Below are 19,841 nucleotides of genomic sequence, written 5' to 3' on the forward strand. Positions count from 1 at the left end.
CCCTCTCCCCTCCCCCACCCTCTCCCTCTCCCCCTCCCCCACCCCTCTCCCTCTCCCCCACCCCTCTCCCTCCTCCCACCCCTCTCCCTCCTCCCACCCCTCTCCCTCTCCCTCCTCCCACCCCTCTCCCTCTCCCTCCTCCCACCCCTCTCCCTCCTCCCACCCCTCTCCCTCCTCCTCCACCCTCCCACCCTCCATCCTCCTTCCTCCCCCTCCTCCTCCTCCACCCTCCCACCCTCCTTCCTCCCCCCTCCTCCTCCTCCACCCTCCCACCCTCCATCCTCCTTCCTCCCCCCTCCTCCTCCTCCTCCACCCTCCCATCCTCCTTCCTCCCCCCCTCCTCCTCCTCCACCCTCCCACCCTCCTTCCTCCCCCCTCCTCCTCCACCCTCCCACCCTCCTTCCTCCCCCTCCTCCTCCTCCACCCTCCCACCCTCCATCCTCCTTCCTCCTTCCTCCCCCTCCTCCTCCTCCACCCTCCCACCCTCCTTCCTCCCCCCTCCTCCTCCACCCTCCCACCCTCCATCCTCCTTCCTCCCCCTCCTCCTCCTCCACCCTCCCCCCTCCATCCTCCTTCCTCCCCCCTCCTCCTCCTCCACCCTCCCCCCTCCATCCTCCTTCCTCCCCCCTCCTCCTCCTCCACCCTCCCCCTCCTCCTCCACCCTCCCCCTCCTCCTCCTCCCTTCCCACCCTCCATCCTCCTTCCTCCCCCCTCCTCCTTCACCCTTCCCCCTCCATCCTCCCTTCCTCCCCCCTCCTCCTCCTCCACGCTCCCCCCTCCTCCTCCACGCTCCTCCTCCTCCTCCACCCTCCCCTCCTCCTCCTCCACCCTCCCCCTCCTCCTCCACCCTCCCCCTCCTCCTCCTCCCTTCCCACCCTTCCTCCTCCTCCTCCCTTCCCACCCTTCCACCCTCCCCCTCTCTTCCTCCTCCTCCCTTCCACCCTCCCCCTCTCTTCCCTTCCTCCCCCACACCTTAATATCCACACCATCGAAGTGATGGCTTGGATTTGCTATTTCCAAATTATTAATCGGAGGGAATCCATAACTTTGTGTCGAGACAGACACAGAGACAGAGACAGAGACAGAGACAGAGACAGAGACAGAGACAGAGACAGAGACAGAGACAGAGACAGAGACAGAGACAGAGACAGAGACAGAGACAGAGACAGAGACAGAACGACTGCCCCGAGCGTGAAGTGGATTGGGCGCCACAGGACACCCTCAAAAATCCTGTTCATGCTCCATTGGGTTATCTCACAAATAGATTATACATTAAAATAGAGCGGAGCCGTGAGAACACGAGAAACAAGTTTAGTCACCACGTTTTACATTTTATACTCTGTGCCGTGTCAACGCGTCACGTCCACGTCCACGTCCACGTCCACGTCCACGTCCACGTCCACGTCCACGTCCACGTCCACGTCCACGTCCACGTCCACGTTTACACACTACAGGGCCTTATCCATCCGATTTAATGTTCCTCCGAATTACTAATCACCTCGACACACTCAATTAGTGAATCCCTCGAACGGTGTTGGTAATTATGGGGCCGCCTGCTGTGTCGATCTCTTATCTTGTACAATGAGGTAATTAATATACATTTTGTGTGGAATTGTGCGCCCAATTATAGATGATGAAAAACAGAAGACGCAACAATGAATTTTCGGTAAAAAAAAAGTTCATTCTCGCGTCATAGTTTTCTCCATCCATGAATACAGTCCGAGCGGTGTGTTCCGTGAGCAAGCAGCTGGTCATGTAAGCGACCAAGGGAGGTGTTTTGTGATGTTAACAAACATGGCTGCCATCGTCGGATTAAACACGCCACTGCAATCCCTGCTCCGCATCCTGTCCTCATATGATTGAAATGTGTATTTTTTCTTTTTCCTTTTTGTTACTTCTACTTCGCATCATAATTCTTGAAGATCTCCAAACGTCTAAAACCACAACCCCGCGGCCCCTTTCCCAGAAATGTATAGATAAGCTCGGCAGGTGATTCCTACTCCTGACCATATTCAATGAATGTTTAGGAAGTTGTGGTAAGAGGATCGAGTAAAAGTGAAAACCACGACGCCAACAGCCGAGTATCATCATGTGTTTGGATGTTGGATGTTAATTATAATTTTGGGTGCTTATTGAACCTTTGCCTGTGAAGGATCCGTCCCTCTTTGACGAGGTGCAGGAAGATTCTTGCTAATTTTGTTGCATCGCGTTAGGCCTGAATCGGCCTTTGCTCGTCGTGTGACTTTCCAACTGACTTCTTTGGCGATTGTCTTGCTCGCAGACCTCACCCGATGGCCTCTCCCAAGCCTGGTAACGCCATCTGCCCTCGAGTGATCCCACCGTCCCCCGGAGCAGGCCGCGACTGGGCTTGTGAGGCCGGTGCGGCGCAGGCGGCGAGCCCGCTGAGCGAGCGCCATGCCCTTGCGTGCTTCTCTCATCAACCTCTAACGGCGACGGCACTCGCCATGGGAGGTGCGTTGCCCCCCGCTGCGCTCGGTGGACATGCCGGCGATGCGCCCTCACCTCCCAGGACACGTGACCGCGAGCGGTGGCGCGCCGCAGCCAATGAGAATCGTCCCGATTCGCTGCATGTATGCACGGCGCCTCGTAAACGGCGCATCGCCAGTCTTAACGCCGAGGCGCTCATGAGTGCCATGCTGATCCGTGAGCCGGGTGCACCGAAGCGCTCGAAGCACACATACGGTGATGCCGGACAACCGTGCGACGCTCCAGGGAAGGTTTTGCGCCAGAGGAGTGCCCCGTGTCGGCGGGAACTCGCCGTGCCGTCATTGCGATCGGCGGCCAGCAAGGCCCAAGGCTGCGCGGTAGCTCCCCGCCGTAACTGGCGTCCAACGCTAATTCGACGTCACTGTGACGATGACGATATGGACGACGGGAGAAGGAAGGACAAGAGGAAAGGCATGGTGCCTCGGAGCAACGGGCTGCCGGCGGCATCACGTGGCGGCGGGGACATTGCCGATCCTTCGTGCAGCCCCCGAGTGTGCCTCGTCAAGTTGCCGCCGTGTCAAGGCCTTGCACCTGCGAGCCCGAACACGTGTAACGGCAAGCACCTTCCTTGGGAGAGACCGGGCCGCATGAATACAGGTATTACACACTTTACCACAAGTCCGATTGGTTCATGAATCGCAATCAATGTCTTCCTTTTACACACATCACGTGTTCACACTTTAAAATGTTGTATACTGTGTATATATTATAAGCATGTTAACATTCGAATAAAACTTTTTTACCTTTTTAATTTATTCCAAAACAACGAGGTGGCTGAGGGTAAACGTATTACGTGCTGTGTTCGTACTGTGCTCTGCTGTCAATAGAAAACAAGACTTAGCTCGGGACAATGATGATGCTGTTGGAGGGGGAGGGTGGATGTTAGAAAGATGTGGACGTTGAACTTGTGATGGCTGTTGGATCATCAGGAGCATGACTAGGTCGCCTGCTGCGTTGCCACATAGAAGAAGAAGGGTAAAACATGCTCGCATTGACCAATCAGCCTTCTCCCAATCATCAGCAAGGTTATGGAATCCATCATCGCTTCAGACATTAAATCCTTCCTCTTCTCCAATGGCTTGATTTCCGATCATCAATTTGGTTTCAGACAAGGTCACTCTACCCTGGATATGCTGCTTCTGCTCTCCCAACAATGGATGGAGGTCCTCAATGCTGGACATGAAATCCGAGCCGTATCCCTGGACATATCACGTGCTTTTGACATGGTCTGGCACCCTGCCCTGCTCATCAAGCTCTCTTCCTATGGTATCCAAAGGCATCTCCACTCATAGCTAGCAGACTTCCTCTCCTGTCGCAGTCAACGTATGGCCCTAAATTGAGTTCTTTCATCCCCTCTTCCTGTCCAGGCTGGAGTTCCTCAAGGCAGTGTTCTGGGTCCTGTTCTTTTTCTGGTTTTCATCAATGATCTCTCTGACTCTCTGGAAAATCCTCTTTAACTCTTTGCTGATGACTCCATCCTCTGCCGTACCATCTGTCATCCCCCAGACCGGCAAGCAGCAGCTTCTTCGCTCACTGCAGATCTGGATAAAATCACAAACTGTTCTAACACGTGGAACATTTCAATCCTGACAAATCTCACACTCTCACTGTCTCTCCAAAAGAACCATTTGGAACCCACCCCCCCCATCCACTTTCTCAGCAATCCTCTGAAAGAAGTCCTTCTGGGTCTCACTATCTGCCATGATGTTTCCTGGGAGAGCCACATTTCCAACCTGGCCTCCAAAGCCTGTCGCCGACTGGGAATCCTCCATCGTGCAAAGTCCTTCCTCGGCCCACCTGAACTCCTGACCACTTGCAAAGCTTTCGTCCGCAGCCTGATTGAGGACTGCTCTCCCCTCTGGGCTGGTGCTCCTGCCTGCCACTTTTCTCAGATTCACGCTGTGGAAACCAAGGCGTTTTGGATCATTGGAATCTCCCGCGATGAGGCTGAGTCTTTGGGTCTCTCACTCTCTCACCGCAGGCTGGTCGGTGGTCTTTCTGTCTTCTACTCTCTCCTCTCTGGTCTCCCCACCTCTGTCCACAGGGCGCTCAAGGTCCGCCAACAACCCCCTTCTGGTAAAACTACCAAAATCACGAATCACTGCTCACCTTCACTCTTTCATTCCGCTTTTTTCTCGCCTTTGGAATAAACTCCCTCACTCTATTCAATCCAATTCTTCCCTCCAGGTCTTCAAATCAGCTGTTCACCACCACCACCTCTTATCGTCCCCCATCCATATCCTCGATCTTTTCTACCCCCATTAGTGCACCCCAAACACACCTCCTTCAAATTCCCTGCTTTCCTTCCTGAAAGTTCCTGTAATGTCCATCTTGTATACCCCGTGTTCCCCGCCCCATCCCTCCCCCTTCCACAGATCTCCTGATGTCTCTGTTCCCCACTGTTTTGTCCTTCCCTCTCCCGCCCTTCTTGTCTCATGCCCCCCCCCCCCTTGCTGTGCGTTGTGTGTTGGCTCTCAGACGAGCCTCGACAAAGTATACAAAAAAAAACCCATCCTTAACCACCTTCATCCAGAGCAGACCTTCCGGGCTTGGACAGGAAGGTACGAGATGCCATCCTCTTCCTAAAGAATCCCGTCTCTGGTGTTAATATCCTGCTGCGGCATAACTCGCTTCACCTCAATTTGTTCCATGGCCCATGGTTGCATTAGAGCCTTCAGCCCTGTGTGCCACCTCGTGGAAACGTTGGTCAATCCACAATGATTTCTCCCGTACACCGGTCCATGCAAAATCTTTTGTTTTTGCTGTTTGGTCCTTGATTGAAACGTTAAGCGTTTTATTTATTTATTTATTTATTTATTTATTTCCATCCTTTCAATATGATCATCACGAGACTGGAATGAGCCTTTTGTGCTTTGCTAGCAGGAACCCTTGCATGGATATTTGACCTGCATTTACATTCTGTTGATTCATTGATCCGGTAATGGCGACCCACAGATACAGCACTTTCACCTCTTGCCAACGTATCGAACAACTCAATTTGTTTGCACAATGTCATAACCTTTCCCTGCCTTTTGGCACGATTCATTTTGTCCATCGTTTTACGTTTGGGTGCCATTATTAAACTATTGTATGTCGACTCGATCTGGTACATCTAATATTACAGGATCTCCGTATGTCATTTCCTGTTCGAGGACGATTCATTGTTAAATTTAGCTTTGTTCCCATATGCTGCTCTGATTACTCCAATTAACAATGCATGGGTAACAACAAAAGGCTCGTAATGGGAATTGTGCACACAGATGCAAACAATGACTTCTCAGCTCCAAAACCACGATTTGGCTGAAATTTAAACACCGCGATAACTAAATCGGAACGCAATAGGTTACCTGCGTTTGTTGGATACCCGTGATATTTGAGGGTTTACTGTACTCTGTTGTTATTATAGGAAGAGCATTGAAAAAAATTGAAAGATTGTTTACTAATTCCCATTAATATAATATTTTTTTCTTTCTCAGCTTTCAGATTGATCCATTATAGCTGTGAGCGATTAACTGTTGCGTGAATGGCTGCACGCTATGAGATTTGGCAGAATGTAAGTGCAGTTCAAAGATGGTGGCGGCAAGAAACAGGAAGCCCGGAAATACCACGTCGTTAATGTGAATAAAACGGCAAAATGTTTTCCCTGGAGGGCCATTTATTGCCATTTTGATTTGTGAACATCACATATCAAGATAAGCTCCTACATTCTCGGCACTTTTTATTTTATTTTATTTTCTTCACTGAACGCTGAAGAAACTCCTCTGGCAAATTGGCAGACATTGCAATGGAACTTTCGAATTCGTCCAAATTGGCGGGTTTGCTGGAACACACTTTTTCTTCAGCCCATCCCCACAAAATGAAAAAAGCATGGAGTTAAATCAGGACTCCTGGATGTCCACTGTGTCGGTCCTCATCACCCAGTCCATTCGTGTGTAAAGTGGCAATTCAACCAATTACCAATTCCATTGGAGAAGTGAGCAGGTGCACCATCTTGCATAAAAATCGTTTCATCTGTGTTGCCCCTTTGCTGATTATTTTTTATTTTTTTTTGAAGCATTTCCAACCATCTCTGTCTGTTCGTTGTATCGCCGAGGATGTAAGATTCAATGAACCGGGTAGTTATGCCTGTTGAACCGAGTACAATGATAGTTATGCCTGTTGATAAAACCACCAACATGGGAAACGGCATCGTCAAACTGGATGATGAGATTTAACACACCTGGACGGTCATCAATCGACTGAAGGAAACGTTCACAAAACTCCATTCTCTTCTCACAATCGTATGGAAACAACTGCTGAAGATAATGAGGTTGCTATGGTTTCCATCCCAAGTCCTTCTTCAAAATTGCCTCAATTGCACGACAACTTCTCTCTGTCTCTCTGTGTCTCAATGCTCGTCTTATCATCTTCTTTCGGCTCCTTGTGAACATGTATCGTAATCTGTCAATGTTTTCTGGTGATCTTGCTGTTGTATGTCTTCCTGATCTTGCGTCCTTGACTGATGCAGTCATCAGCTTTTAATGACTGTTTTTATTTTTTCCATCGTTTTGGGGTCCAAAGTGGCATGTCTTCCCATTTCTTGCCGCTACCATCTTTGAACTGCCACTACAGTCTGCCAAACCTTGCGCCCTGCAGCTATTCATGCTCTTTGAGCAACAGTTAACCTCTCAGCCATAATGGATCAATCTGAAAGCAAAGGAGAAAAAAATTATATTAATGGCAAAAGGCAAACTTTTCAAACAAAAAAAACAATTAATGATCTGCTTGTAATGACAGAGTATTTATATATTTAAACTGAGGACTTAATTATAGATCACCCTGTAGATGTTGGTTTTCCCTGAAACTTGCACTTTCTACCCACCATATCCCACAATGATCTAGTTTTCATATAGCATATGTCCATGTTCCTCCAAATCGGTCATTTATTTTTTTCATAATGTGACATTCACCTTGATAATCATCCTTATAATCCCCATGCTTTTTGAAAAAAAATCAAACAAACTGGGGGAGATTGTAATCGGGTCCTTCTGGCCATCCGTCCATCCGTCACGCTATCTCCTCCTAAACGGTTGTGCATAAATTCACCAAACTTAACAGAAAAATAAAACATTGAAAGTTTGATATTGGGTTATTCCTGGTGGAACTTTTTGCCATCTTTCAACTTTACTTTGGGTGGGAAGCGTGGGGATTTGCGATGGTGCATATCGACTTCACTTTAGTTCTGTTTATTTCCGAGAAATTATCATTCCAGTCCAGGGGACAAAATTCGAAATTTTCATTGAAAATACAAAATGCTGATGATTTTTGTGAGCCCATTTCCCCCCAATTTATTCCAAGTGAGTATTGAAAATAGCTTTATTTCTAAGTTAGCATCGTGATCTTCAGGGAAAGGAATAAAGTTGAGACGTTCCACTTTCTGCCATTTGACGTACCTGCATGAAATTAACAGGATCGTGTGGACATAGAGCACGTACCTTTCATCCGTCTCGTCTGGGTTTGATTCTCGGCCAAACACATTGTGATGCAACGTCCAACATAATCCTGTACATGATATATATGTTGTATCGTCTGAGGCTTTTCATGTTTGGCGTCGAATCACAAATGGCACCGACCCTCGGATGGACATTGAACTTGATGTCCCCTCGACTGGGTGTCCCGTCTGCTCACGTTAGTTGGTGGACATTAGCGTTACCTTCATGAAGAGTTGGCAAGTTTTCGCTGGAAACCTGTACAAATTGCAAATTCCTGCCCAAGCCAGTTTCAATAAAAGAGCAGATCTGACCAGCCGGTTTGTGAAATACTTGGACCATTCTACCTCCTGTGACCTCACAAAAAGGTAGGATTCATTTTGGACATTACTGAAGTCTTGAGTATGGAATTAACAACTTTTTCTTTTATAACATTAATTGTTTCATCTTGGCTTGTTGTTTTGGACAGTTTAAAGGTTGCAATGTTGTTTGTTTATTTGTTTGTTTGTTTATTTTCCTTGTCACATAAACCCATCCAAAGAAGGATGGAGCTTTTTTGATGGTCTATTGCAACGCAGCCTCTCAGCCACCAGGGAGCACCAACTTGCTACTCATGTTTTGGCACCCTGCCACCAACATAATCCTGTGCCGATATAAATTGTATCATGTGGGACTCCACGCTGTGTTAATTCGGAACTTAATTGCTTTTTCAGAGATGATCAGAGAGCATTGTCTTCAGAGTACAGTTTCGTTTTAATCTTTAAAACCTGTGTTTCTTGAAGTAAATTGTTGAAATCACTGGTGGTCTCTCCCTCATTCACTTCTACTTTCCTTGTCATGTTTTTTTTTTTGTTTTTTTTTTTAGGATCTTGCAGGAAGCACTTCTTCCCATATGCGCCGTCCGCATCCCGCCTCCGCCCAACTAACGGCTGGCTACCCGTTGGGCCTCCTTACGAGAAGGAGGTGTTTGTGGCAGTAAGTGTTTGAAAGATAACTTTTTCCTTCGACTGGAGATGGGCAGTTGAATGTGAAGATGTTAGCAAAGCCTGTGATCATGCTGATATTATTTGCTTTACTAGATGACCCGTGAACCTGTTGTGACCGGTTGATTAAAAAATCATTTCAAAAAAAATAAAAACATAGCTCCAGCGAACTCTCCCGCTGAGGTTCTTTGCATTGATCAAATAATCCCAAAGAGTACTTCATTGAATCGGGAATTGATTTTTAGGTCATCTCTACCGAGATGACCTAATAAAGCTGGAACAAATGTCTGTCCGTCCGTCAACAATTTTTCTTTCTGATCTTGATGAAACTTAGTATGTGGGTAGAGGTTGATGAGTGTTGCACAACGATATAATTTTTGTCCGGGTTCAAGGCTAGGGTCAAGGTCACGTAAGTTATAAAAATCGCCATTTTCAAAACCTATCTAGTCTGCCATTCTACAAGATATTCGGCAACTGTTTATTGATTATGACAGTAAAAAATATTATCTTGTCTCTAACGGACAGATTTTTGAATTTCCGTCCCGTTTGGCCGCCACGTAACCTGGAAGATGGTCAAAAACACCTCCCGGTACAAAGAAAACTTTTTACTTCCGATCTTGATGAAATTCGGGATGTGGTTGGAGGTCGATTTGTGATACCCAACGACATTTTTTTTCCCGGATTCGTGGTCAGGGTCAAGGTCACGAGGTCACGAAAGTTGTGAAAGTTCCCATTTTCAAAACATATCTAGTCTGTCATTTTAGGAGATATCTGGCAACGGTTCATCAATTGTGATAGTAAAAAAACATTATACAGATGACCATCACCCCCACACGGGGGTAATTTTTAAAGAATTTTTTTCCTTGCCTGATTTGAACAAAACTTGATATTGTGTGTCATTGTGAAGGAAAAAAAAATGGAGAATAGAAAGTCGAATAAATTATTGTGCGTCAACTTCTAAACACAGTTTTATTTATGAATGAACACTGAAGTATTATATCAAAATTACCCCCGTGCGGGAGTGACAGTCATCTCTGCGAGAAAATATGTAGCCTCCTGAAGGTAGGGTAGTTTTTGCAAACTTTGAAGTCACATGACGCGAAAACGAAAGCGAATATCGAAAATCCGGCCTGACAAAATTTAGATATTGTCCCATGGATTCATATGCCACAATAAAATTCAAGATCGCTTGAGAAATGTAGGAGGAGATAGATTTTGAAAATCGTCATTTTCACATTTTTTGCCAACTTTGAAGTCACGTGGCACGAAAACGAAAGCGAATATCGAAAATCCGGCCCGACCAAATTTAGATATTGTCCCATAGATTCATATGCCACAATATAATTCAAGATTGCTTGAGAAATGTAGGAGGAGATAGATTTTGAAAATCGTCATTTTCGCATTTTTTGCCAAATTTGAAGTCACGTGACACGAAAGCGAATATCGAAAATCCGGCCCGACCAAATTTAGATATTGTCCCATAGATTCATATGCCACAATCAAATTCAAGATCGCTTGAGAAATGTAGGAGGAGATTGATTTTGAAAATCGTCATTTTCGCATGAAAATCATCACTTTCGCATTTTTTGCCAACTTTGAAGTCACGTGACACGAAAACGAAAGGGAATATCGAAAATCCGGCCCGATCAAAATTTAGATATTGTCCCATAGATTCAAATGCCACAATCAAATTCAAGATCGCTTGAGAAATGGCGGAGGAGATAGAATTTGAAAATTGTCATTTTCGCAACGAACTGATGGATCGAAGGACATCTACACTCATATTATTAGGTCATGCTCGAAGAGGTGACCTAAAAATGGTGATGTTTATTTTATGCTTAAAAAGAAATCGTTCTTTGTCTCCACTAAATGTTTGAGATTTTAAAATAAATAATTTCAAGAAAAAAAAGATAGCTCCAGTGAACTATACCGCTGAAGTTGTTTGCATTGATCAAATACTCCTGAAGAGTACTTGACTGAATCGGGAATTGATTTTTTAATAATGTTTTTTCGTTGCCCGATTTGAACGAAACTTGATACTGCACACCGCAAGTGAATGGAGAGTCAGGTGGGCCGAAAATTTTTGCGCTATCGTGTACTGTTTTGGTTGTATTTCGGGAACATACTGTTACGAATTCTGGCCCGTCCGGCATGCGATCGGCCGCTTGACTCGAATGGCGACCGCGTCGCCCACCGAAATGGACAATTCAGTCGTGACCCTCCGGGAACTACCGCCAGGCGCCAGTCACGGGTGGGGGTTTAACCTCACCACAACTCAGTCCGCATTCTACCCGCGCGAAATAGGGTCCGATCGCCGAATGGTCGATTTACCTAAGTACCCGCGCGGATAGCGTACCGAGGAGTTGTACCACGCCACAGGTCGACTCCGGACACGAACCGCTTAAGCGGCTCGTTCCGTACTACAGTGATAACCGAGCGGAGTTATCGTCGACCTTGACGGTTCAGATTAGTTACCGGGTGTTTCAAAACCCACGATCAACCCCTTACATGATGCAAGATGGAGATTCAAACAAAGGAAAGGACGCTGCGAAACGGGGAACAATTGGACCAGCACATTTATTACACACTCACAGCCATACAGTAATGCACATATAACAGTCAAGCAAGCAAACACAATAAAAGCAGGGACACAATGTGGAGCTACAACTGAATATAATTATTACACAGGGACACTTAAACAATTCTACTTGATGGACTGGCGCCACACCCACACACGTTTACACAGAACCCAAAAGAAATGGAAGTCGTGACTTCCCTTTGTGTGTCGAGTCCTTCTCTCGTGACCGCAACTCTGAGCTCCTCCGGCGTGGTCCACGAGCTCGTGCCTCGCGCCGCACGTGTGGTCCGCTCAACAGCACGGACGGGGTTTTGGGGAACGGACGGGGTTTTCCGGCGCTATCTCCGCGCTCCCTCATGGGATTCCAGGGCTCGCACGAGGATCGAGGGCTCGGCAGGAACAACAAGCTTGCCAGGATCAAAAAGGTTTGCGCAAGGAACAGGAACAAGAAGAAGAAGACCTTGCAGGAACAACTAACAGACGACCCGAACCAGAAGACCAACATGAACCCTCCTCGTCCGCCCCTTTTGTAGCGCGGGGCTCTGCCCTTCGCCCCGCCCCATTTCTGGCTCCACCTCCCTTCTGGAAGCTTCCCAAAAAGGGGCGTGCCCTCTCGTTCCCCCCTCCCCGCGCCATGCGGGGGGACGAAGAAAGTCAGTTTTGGCTCGGGGCCAGGGAATTATTCCCCCAAAATCAAGCCCCCACCTTTTTCACCTTTGACCTCTGGCCCAAATCGCACCTCCCCCATGCCAAAGCGCGGGAAAAGCAGAAGGGAAAATCCTACAGGCATTGTTGGTTTTCTTCCCCACGTGCTGTACGACGAGGGAAGGAAGATTCGGGCAGGAGATGCCCCTTCGCACCCCGGCCGCCGCTGCTACTCCGCCCCTCTCTCCCGTCCCGCGGAGATCGTGACCGCACGGTGCTCGTTGAATGGCAAGTGGCGAAGATGTAGTAGCGTAGTTGTGGAAGGTGGCGTCGTGGTGTGAATGGCGTGATTGTTGGCGTCGTGTAGTGAATGGCGTGATCGTTGGCGTCGTGTAGTGAATGGCGTGATCGTTGAGATGTTGGTTGTGGCGATGTTCGTTGTTCTTGCACCAAATTAACGACAGCAAAAGAAAAACGACTAACTGAAGAATCGCAGCCCGAATGGATCACATATATTCCCTCTATACAACGGGTTTGGGTTAACTACACATGAACTTACCGATATATCTCACCTGAGGACCCTTTATGGTGTAATGTGAATTTCCACAGCCGTAACAATACATATATACAAGATGAGAGTTTTCGTAATATATAGAAAGATAGATATATGAGGACCACAGTCATTCATTCATTCATTCATTCATGTGCAGCAGACGTGTCTGCTGGTTTGCATCATTGCTGGGATCAAAGTTGTGTTGCTGATGCAGTGTCCCCAGTACGTTAATACAGAAAGTTATAATTTGTTCAGCGTACCGGTGATAACTTGCCGCCTCTTCCTGAAAGATACCGTGGGATCTTTTAACATCCACCAACATCCAGTGCTGACAAATGGGTCCTTTTGAAGAGCGGCTCGCACATTAACCCTTCGCGCTGCATGCCAAACCCGGGGTGAAAGTGTATAGCTGAGTTGAGATTCAATCCCAGGCTAAGTCGTCAAAATTACAGTGCGTACACCTCATAGCTATCCTGCCATTCAAAGGATGACAATTAAGCCGTCATTGATTATTTTGAGACCTTCTTGAACTAACCAGAAAGAGTGAGTGAGTTAACCCTTGAAGGACCAAGGGACACATATGTCCCGAAACATTAAAGTGGTGTTTCTCAGATATTTTCCCTGCAATTTTAGATTACCGTATGTTTGTTCATTGGCAAGCATTGTAGCTAACACTGAGTAAGAGCTTTTGTTGTTTCCATAATTATTTTTTTTTGTTGATTAAAAAAGCTTGTATTTTTCATCATGCATACTCTTGTATTTCAACAAGCTGAATACCATGAATGGCCCTGACATTGAATGAAAGCTGATTACCAAATGATGTTGATACTTGGGCAGCCGATTACCAGACAATACAAGCTGAATACCATGAATGATCGTGAGGTCAAGTACAAGCCGACGACTAAATGATGTTGATAATACTTACATAGCTGATTACCAAACATAACAAGATGGCGATTATGCGCGACCCCCACCCCTTGTATGTCATGACGTCGATTTCTTCGATAAAATTAATGTTGTTACACATTCCTGTTCGCTTGACTACACAATGTAAGGTGACATTGCAGTTAAAGATGACAGAAAGACAAATCTATCTATATTTTAACGAAGACATGTCCTTTGTGCATGACTTTAAACGGTGAAGACTGACTGACCACGTGCCCGGGCGTGGCCTAACTCTATGATTGACAGGAGCTCTGAAGCGCTCGAGCTGTGATTGGTTACTGATCTCGTGGACGTCTGACAACCAATCACAGCAATGAAATAAATGTGAAGAGGATGATGAGGAGAAAACAATTTGAAAACTCTCCTATTGACTGAGTCAAATGTCAGGGTAATAAAAATAAGATATTGAAAGTTAGCCAAACTAATAATAAAATTGGACTTTAATCTGAAAATTACTTTCAAGATGCTTGTGGTTCTCAAAGCGTTAGGCTTACAGTGTGTGATCTAAAGGCCCGGTCACACCTTGATGTTTTAGCCAGCGATGGCAACGTATTAAAATGTATGTAAAACGCTGGCTTACGTTGAACTTTTGATGTTTTTTTTTTTTTAAAGATTCGGACGTATTCATAGCGACTTGGTCTTATGTATAACGCATTGGTAACGGACACAGAACGTTTCGTTGTGTTATAGATAACTTATACCAACGAATGCTGAACCTGTTGTCGGCCTACACAACCGATGCCCAACGATAGTCTAACTTAGGCATAGCGCGTTGCACGCATCGCCGACGATGTCGTGACGTAGCCTATTAAAAGGCTGACGCACAACGATTCGAATCATAACTGCCGTAGAAATGGAAGTGACAACATCGCGGTCACACCTTGGCGATCTTGCCAGCGTATGCCGACCTAAGAAAAATGTGTCTAAAACGTTGGGGCACGTCAAATACGGTATGAGTAAGTTTGGTATACGTGAGTAGAACGCTAAAGTACGCTATCATACGTCGTAGTAAGTAGAGTACGTCAAGAAATTTTAAACATGTTCAAAATTTTACGACGTACTTGGCGTATGACACACGTTCCGCATGCGATGGGGATAAGTTTTACACACGTCCACAAAGGCTACTTATAAGCTACTCATAAGTCGAAACACGTCGCGGTAATGTCTTTTTTACGCGAAACGTATTTCTAACTTATGTTTGACGTGCTTTGAACCAATTCTTTACGTAGTCCCAACACACATCGACGTATGTAGACGTATTCCAATGACGTCTTCCGGTCGACAAAAAAAAATAAATGAACATGTTTCTAGCTTACAACTGCCATATAAAGACGTGTTCCCAGTGGTTTTGGGAATTGGTATATAAAAATGGTGTTCATAAAAGGGAACCCAACAGTGTTTTCGAGTCCTTTTTGAGTCGATGTCCATGTCAGCAGTAACAGTATCAGTATCTGTATTAGTATCAGTATTAGTATTAGTGTTAGTAGTAGTTTGTTCATGTTGGCAGTAGTAGGTGAGTGTGAGGGGGAGGGTGTGGGTTATGATGGATCGTCCTTGCGTCCGCGTGTCCACGGGTAGGAGACATCCTTTCACCATTGTTCGAAGTTCTTCGCGGCTAATTTTTTATGGGGCTTTTTCAACAATCAGCTATAGCTTGTTTTTACGATTTAGGTCTATTCATAACGGGTTGTACAAATGCACAATGAACTAATAATGTGCATAGAGCGCTTTGATTACTTATAGATACGATATAACAACGAATAATTATCGTGAAGCCTGCGTTCACAAACTATGCCGAACGATAGCCTAACTTATCCATATCGTGCGGCAGTTTATCTTTGCCGGTGACGTAGGGTTTGCTATTCATAGGCTGCCACTCAACGATTTAAATGGCTGCATCTCCACTATTGAAAGTAGACGCTTGCGCTCAACAATTGGATTTTTTTACACTCAACGACTTTTAAACGGTCCCACTCAACTATTTTCGTTGATTACAATGAACGATTTAAATTGCTGTCACTCGCCTTTGTTTTTTGACGCTGGGGTTTTGAAATTTGAAGCGTTTCTTCTGAACGTGTTAAAACGCTCAAACTCGACTATTTTAAATAGACGCTGCCGATGGACAATTGGAATCATAGCCAAGCTAGACATCGAAGTGTGAACATCCTCGTCATGCCGGAGAAAAGTTTGAAGAATGCTGCAAATAAGTGTCCTGGCCGTGGACGCTGATGCAAGGACGATCCATTATACCGACGTCTTTCAGCCTATGAGTAACTTAAAAGTAACGTCTGTCGATGTGTGGCAACGATCGCGTAACGTGCCAACAACACGTTAATCATAGGTTAGAAATAAGTTTCGGGTACGCTAAACATTACCTCGGCGTGTCTCAACTTATGATTAACTTACAAGTAGCATGTGTTGACGTCTGTCAACGATCGCAGACCGTGCATACAACTTGTGGCCAGCGTAGCGGAATGTGTGAGTCATACGCCGGCATAGGTCGTGAAATTTCAAGCATGAAAAAATTTGATGACAACCAAAAAGTACAACGTTTAAAGCCAGCGTACAACGACGTATGGCAGTGTTTTTCAGCGTGCTCTCAATGTTATCAAAACTTACCCATAACGTATTCAACGTGTGCCAGCGTTTTAGAAAAAAAATTCAAAAATCGGCATACGTTGGCTAAAACGTCAAGGTGTGACCGGGCCTTAAGATAATTAAAAGCTTTCACAGATGTATTAATAATCAAAAAAAGGAAATTGCAAATGTACCAAAACTCTTTCTCTCTTTCTCTCTCTTTCTCTCTCTATATTTCTCTCTCTATATTTCTCTCTCTATATTTCTCTCTCTATATTTCTCTCTCTATATTTCTCTCTCTATATTTCTCTCTCTATATTTCTCTCTCTATATTTCTCTCTCTATATATCTCTCTCTCTATATCTCTCTCTCTCTATATCTCTCTATATCTATCTATCTCTCTATATCTCTCTCTCTATATCTCTCTCTCTATATCTCTCTCTCTATATCTCTCTCTCTATATCTCTCTCTCTATATCTCTCTCTCTATATGTCTGTCTATCTGTCTCTCTATCTCTCTATATCTCTATCTCTCTCTCTCTATCTCTCTGTCTCTCTATATCTCTCTCTCTCTATATATCTCTCTCTCTCTATATCTCTCTCTCTCTTTATCTCTCTCTCTCTCTATATCTCTCTCTCTATATCTCTCTCTCTCTCTATATCTCTCTCTCTCTATATCTCTCTCTCTATATCTCTCTCTCTCTCTATCTCTCTCTATATCTCTCTCTCTATATCTCTCTCTCTATATCTCTCTCTCTATATATCTCTCTCTCTCTCTCTCTCTCTCTCTCTCTCTCTCTCTGAACCTATCATGAGCTTGCTCACCTCATCCCTGCAATCTCGATTCTACTATTGCTCACAAATCATGAAAGCTAGCACTGGTGGCACAGTACACAATGTTAATTGCCAATAAACATCCGCTGGAGTTGAAAATCTTTGACTTTGATGATATTTCGAGTGTGTGCAAGCTGTGCTTATTGAAGAGTCAAATTTTTGAGACATGATCCATCTTTCGACTCAGTAATTTGACATTCTTGAGTCATGGTGCCATTACATATCAGATATTTGTTTACACTCACTTATAACAATGGTTTCCAAAATGCATTTTGAGGTGGTTCTTAAGGAGGTCAACATGATGGAAATGGAGCAGAACTATTTTGTTCCACATTGTCAAATGTCTCAAACATTAAATGTTCATTTCTGAGATGCACTTGAGTGACATGGTGCTCTTTCAGGGTGAGACCAATGCGGTACAGAGACGCTGCTTCAGGGCGGTGTCACGACGTGACGAGCTCATTGGTGAACGAGACTGCGTACTGCTACGCTCGGGTCCACGACGCAAGTGCATGCCTTATGTGGCAAAAGTTTCTGCACTATGGGAAGAGCCCCACACAGGTAAGAGCTCTCTACGCACATACACTGTTGAGAATTAATTTGCCAACAGCAACACCGATGAGTGACTTCCGTGAAAACGTATTTGACTTTTCATTTTATGCTTTGTACATATCTGGACAAAATCAGGGATAAATAGACAACTAGAACGGCTCTCTGTGGAGCGCATGGTCTCACCTCGCACGTTCGTTCTGAACAGAAATACCATCATTGACTGCACACGCTACTATTATGGCCCATATACCCATATCATCCATGTACCCTGTTGTGTCACATACATTGCTATTATCCATAGCTTTTTTGATTGATCGTTAAATAACCTAATTATCACTTTTGGGCACATTAAGGCTAAATTGCATCAATGAAGATGAATAGGAAGGAAAATTCAAACAATGTTCCCCATGGTTAGTCATTCTTATGTATGAAATTTTGCATCGATGTTAAGCTGTTCTGGAGAAGATTATTTTTCCATTTTTATTTTCAATCCAATATGACCACCAGACCATATGATCAATGACATCATAAATTTAGTTCTCCACTCATGTTGGGTCGGAGATCGGATCTATGAAGTTTCAGATTTTTCGGATAAGTATTTCAGTTCAACCAATTTTGGCTGAAATACCACTTTGTCTATTGTCATTGTTATCACCATAGATAGCCCACTGGAAGTTGATGACACATGCCAAGTTTCAATTTTCTTTGTTGAGTATTTCGGAGATGTCCAAATTTTTTCCTCCATTAATCCAATGTGATTGCCATACCATGTGACCTATGATATCAGAGTTGTAAATAAAATATTCTCCAGATGGCATCCCTCCTATGCTTAAAGACAGACACCACTGTTACATCTGGCCCACATATGCGCAGTCACAAAAGTACGTACGCAGTCTGTACATTGACCCAAATAACATGGGGGGGGGGTGGGTTGCACTCCCATCCACAAACACTGGAAGATGAACAATCTATGTTTCAAGTTACACCCTGGCTTTCTGGATAACAATCATCCAGATAATGGCTTTTTTCTTTTCGATTTAATTGGTGAGATTTTGGTGTGTGCTGATGTTTCATCTATCTATAACTAGTAGTAATGCCCGGCGTTGCTCGGGCTAGCAATAAAGCCTGGTGTTGCCCGGGCTTTCTTGCAAATTTCCTGAATAGCTGTTAGCGGTTAGGGTTAGGGTTAGCGATTAGGGTTAGGGTTAGGGTTTGCTGTTAGGGTTAGTGTTAGGGTAGCTAACCCTAACACTAACCCAAACCCTAACCCTAACCCTAACAGCTTGGCGTAGCGGAGGTAAACAGCGCCCGGGGCAAAGTGGAAATTTGCGTCCCCCGTAGGCCTTAAACTTGAGTGGATTTGAATGGAAAATTCCATAAGGGATATCGATTTATCGATTTTTTTCGAATATCAGAAGTGTTATGGAAAAGATTTATAGCCAATGACCTAAGTTGGACCAAAAGCCATAATCGTACCGAATTTGAATGGAATCCGTTGGAGTTTGTGAAAATGCATCAAAACGAATTTTGAGGGGCCTCTTAAGGAAGACAATAATATCATTAGTATATGTGCCAAATCTTGTTTCATTTCATGCAGTAACAAAAATCTGATGGTGGAACAAAGAAAGGGGCGTGCCAAAATATTAATATAGATTCCAGCAATCTCTGTGTGTGCGTGTTTGTGTGTGTGTCTGTGACCGCTGTTTCTCGACAACCGCTGGTCCAATCTAATTGAAACTTGCCAGATATATTGCTGGGGACCTGAGGATGTGCCTTTTCAAGGTTTGATATTAATCGGACAAGTGCTTCCCAAGTTATGGCCATTTATTTACCAACCAATGACAGGAACCGTTGCTGCGGCCATTTTATATCAACCAATGACAAGAAGCGTTGCTGCATAGCTGTGGTCGATTGTGAAGAGAAACTCAGCCGCGTTCGCCATTACGGGTTTTTTCTCTCCTCTCCTCTCCTCTCCTCTCCTCTCCCCTCCGTGTTTTTCCTTGCGAAAAGGCAAAATACGTTGGCGCTAATTGAATAATTGGCCATTAAAACTAAATTGCGAATAATCATAACTGCGATATGCGAACTTCCGGATAGTGACGAGTACTGTATTCTTTCTCGATTCTTACTCCAATGGAGCCACCGAGCCAGTCGATGTCGTGCTGATCGGTGCCGTGTGCACGTTACTCTCATGGCGGC

General features: G+C 45.1%; 1 protein-coding gene across 2 annotated transcripts in view; it reads left to right on the forward strand.

The window, feature by feature from the left end:
• LOC147020510 (bromo adjacent homology domain-containing 1 protein-like) overlaps window positions 1-19,841 on the forward strand; it is a 78,042-nt gene that overhangs the window by 42,664 nt on the left and 15,537 nt on the right. Inside the window, exons 1-4 of one of the 2 annotated variants that reach the window (XM_085895907.1) lie at window positions 1,422-1,586; window positions 2,282-3,105; window positions 8,842-8,951; window positions 17,492-17,651. In XM_085895907.1, the coding sequence (XP_085752033.1) occupies window positions 1,582-1,586; window positions 2,282-3,105; window positions 8,842-8,951; window positions 17,492-17,651 (1,099 nt within the window). In that variant the 5' untranslated portion in view covers window positions 1,422-1,581. Of the gene's footprint in view, window positions 1-1,421; window positions 1,587-2,281; window positions 3,106-8,841; window positions 8,952-17,491; window positions 17,652-19,841 lie in introns of those variants that run through there. The other variant, XM_085895908.1, reaches the window with a different exon arrangement.

This window comes from Eptatretus burgeri, chromosome 9, assembly GCF_056783735.1.
Source record: "Eptatretus burgeri isolate ZD-2024b chromosome 9, Ebu_testis_v1, whole genome shotgun sequence".
NCBI classification, from domain to species: Eukaryota; Metazoa; Chordata; class Myxini; order Myxiniformes; family Myxinidae; genus Eptatretus; species Eptatretus burgeri.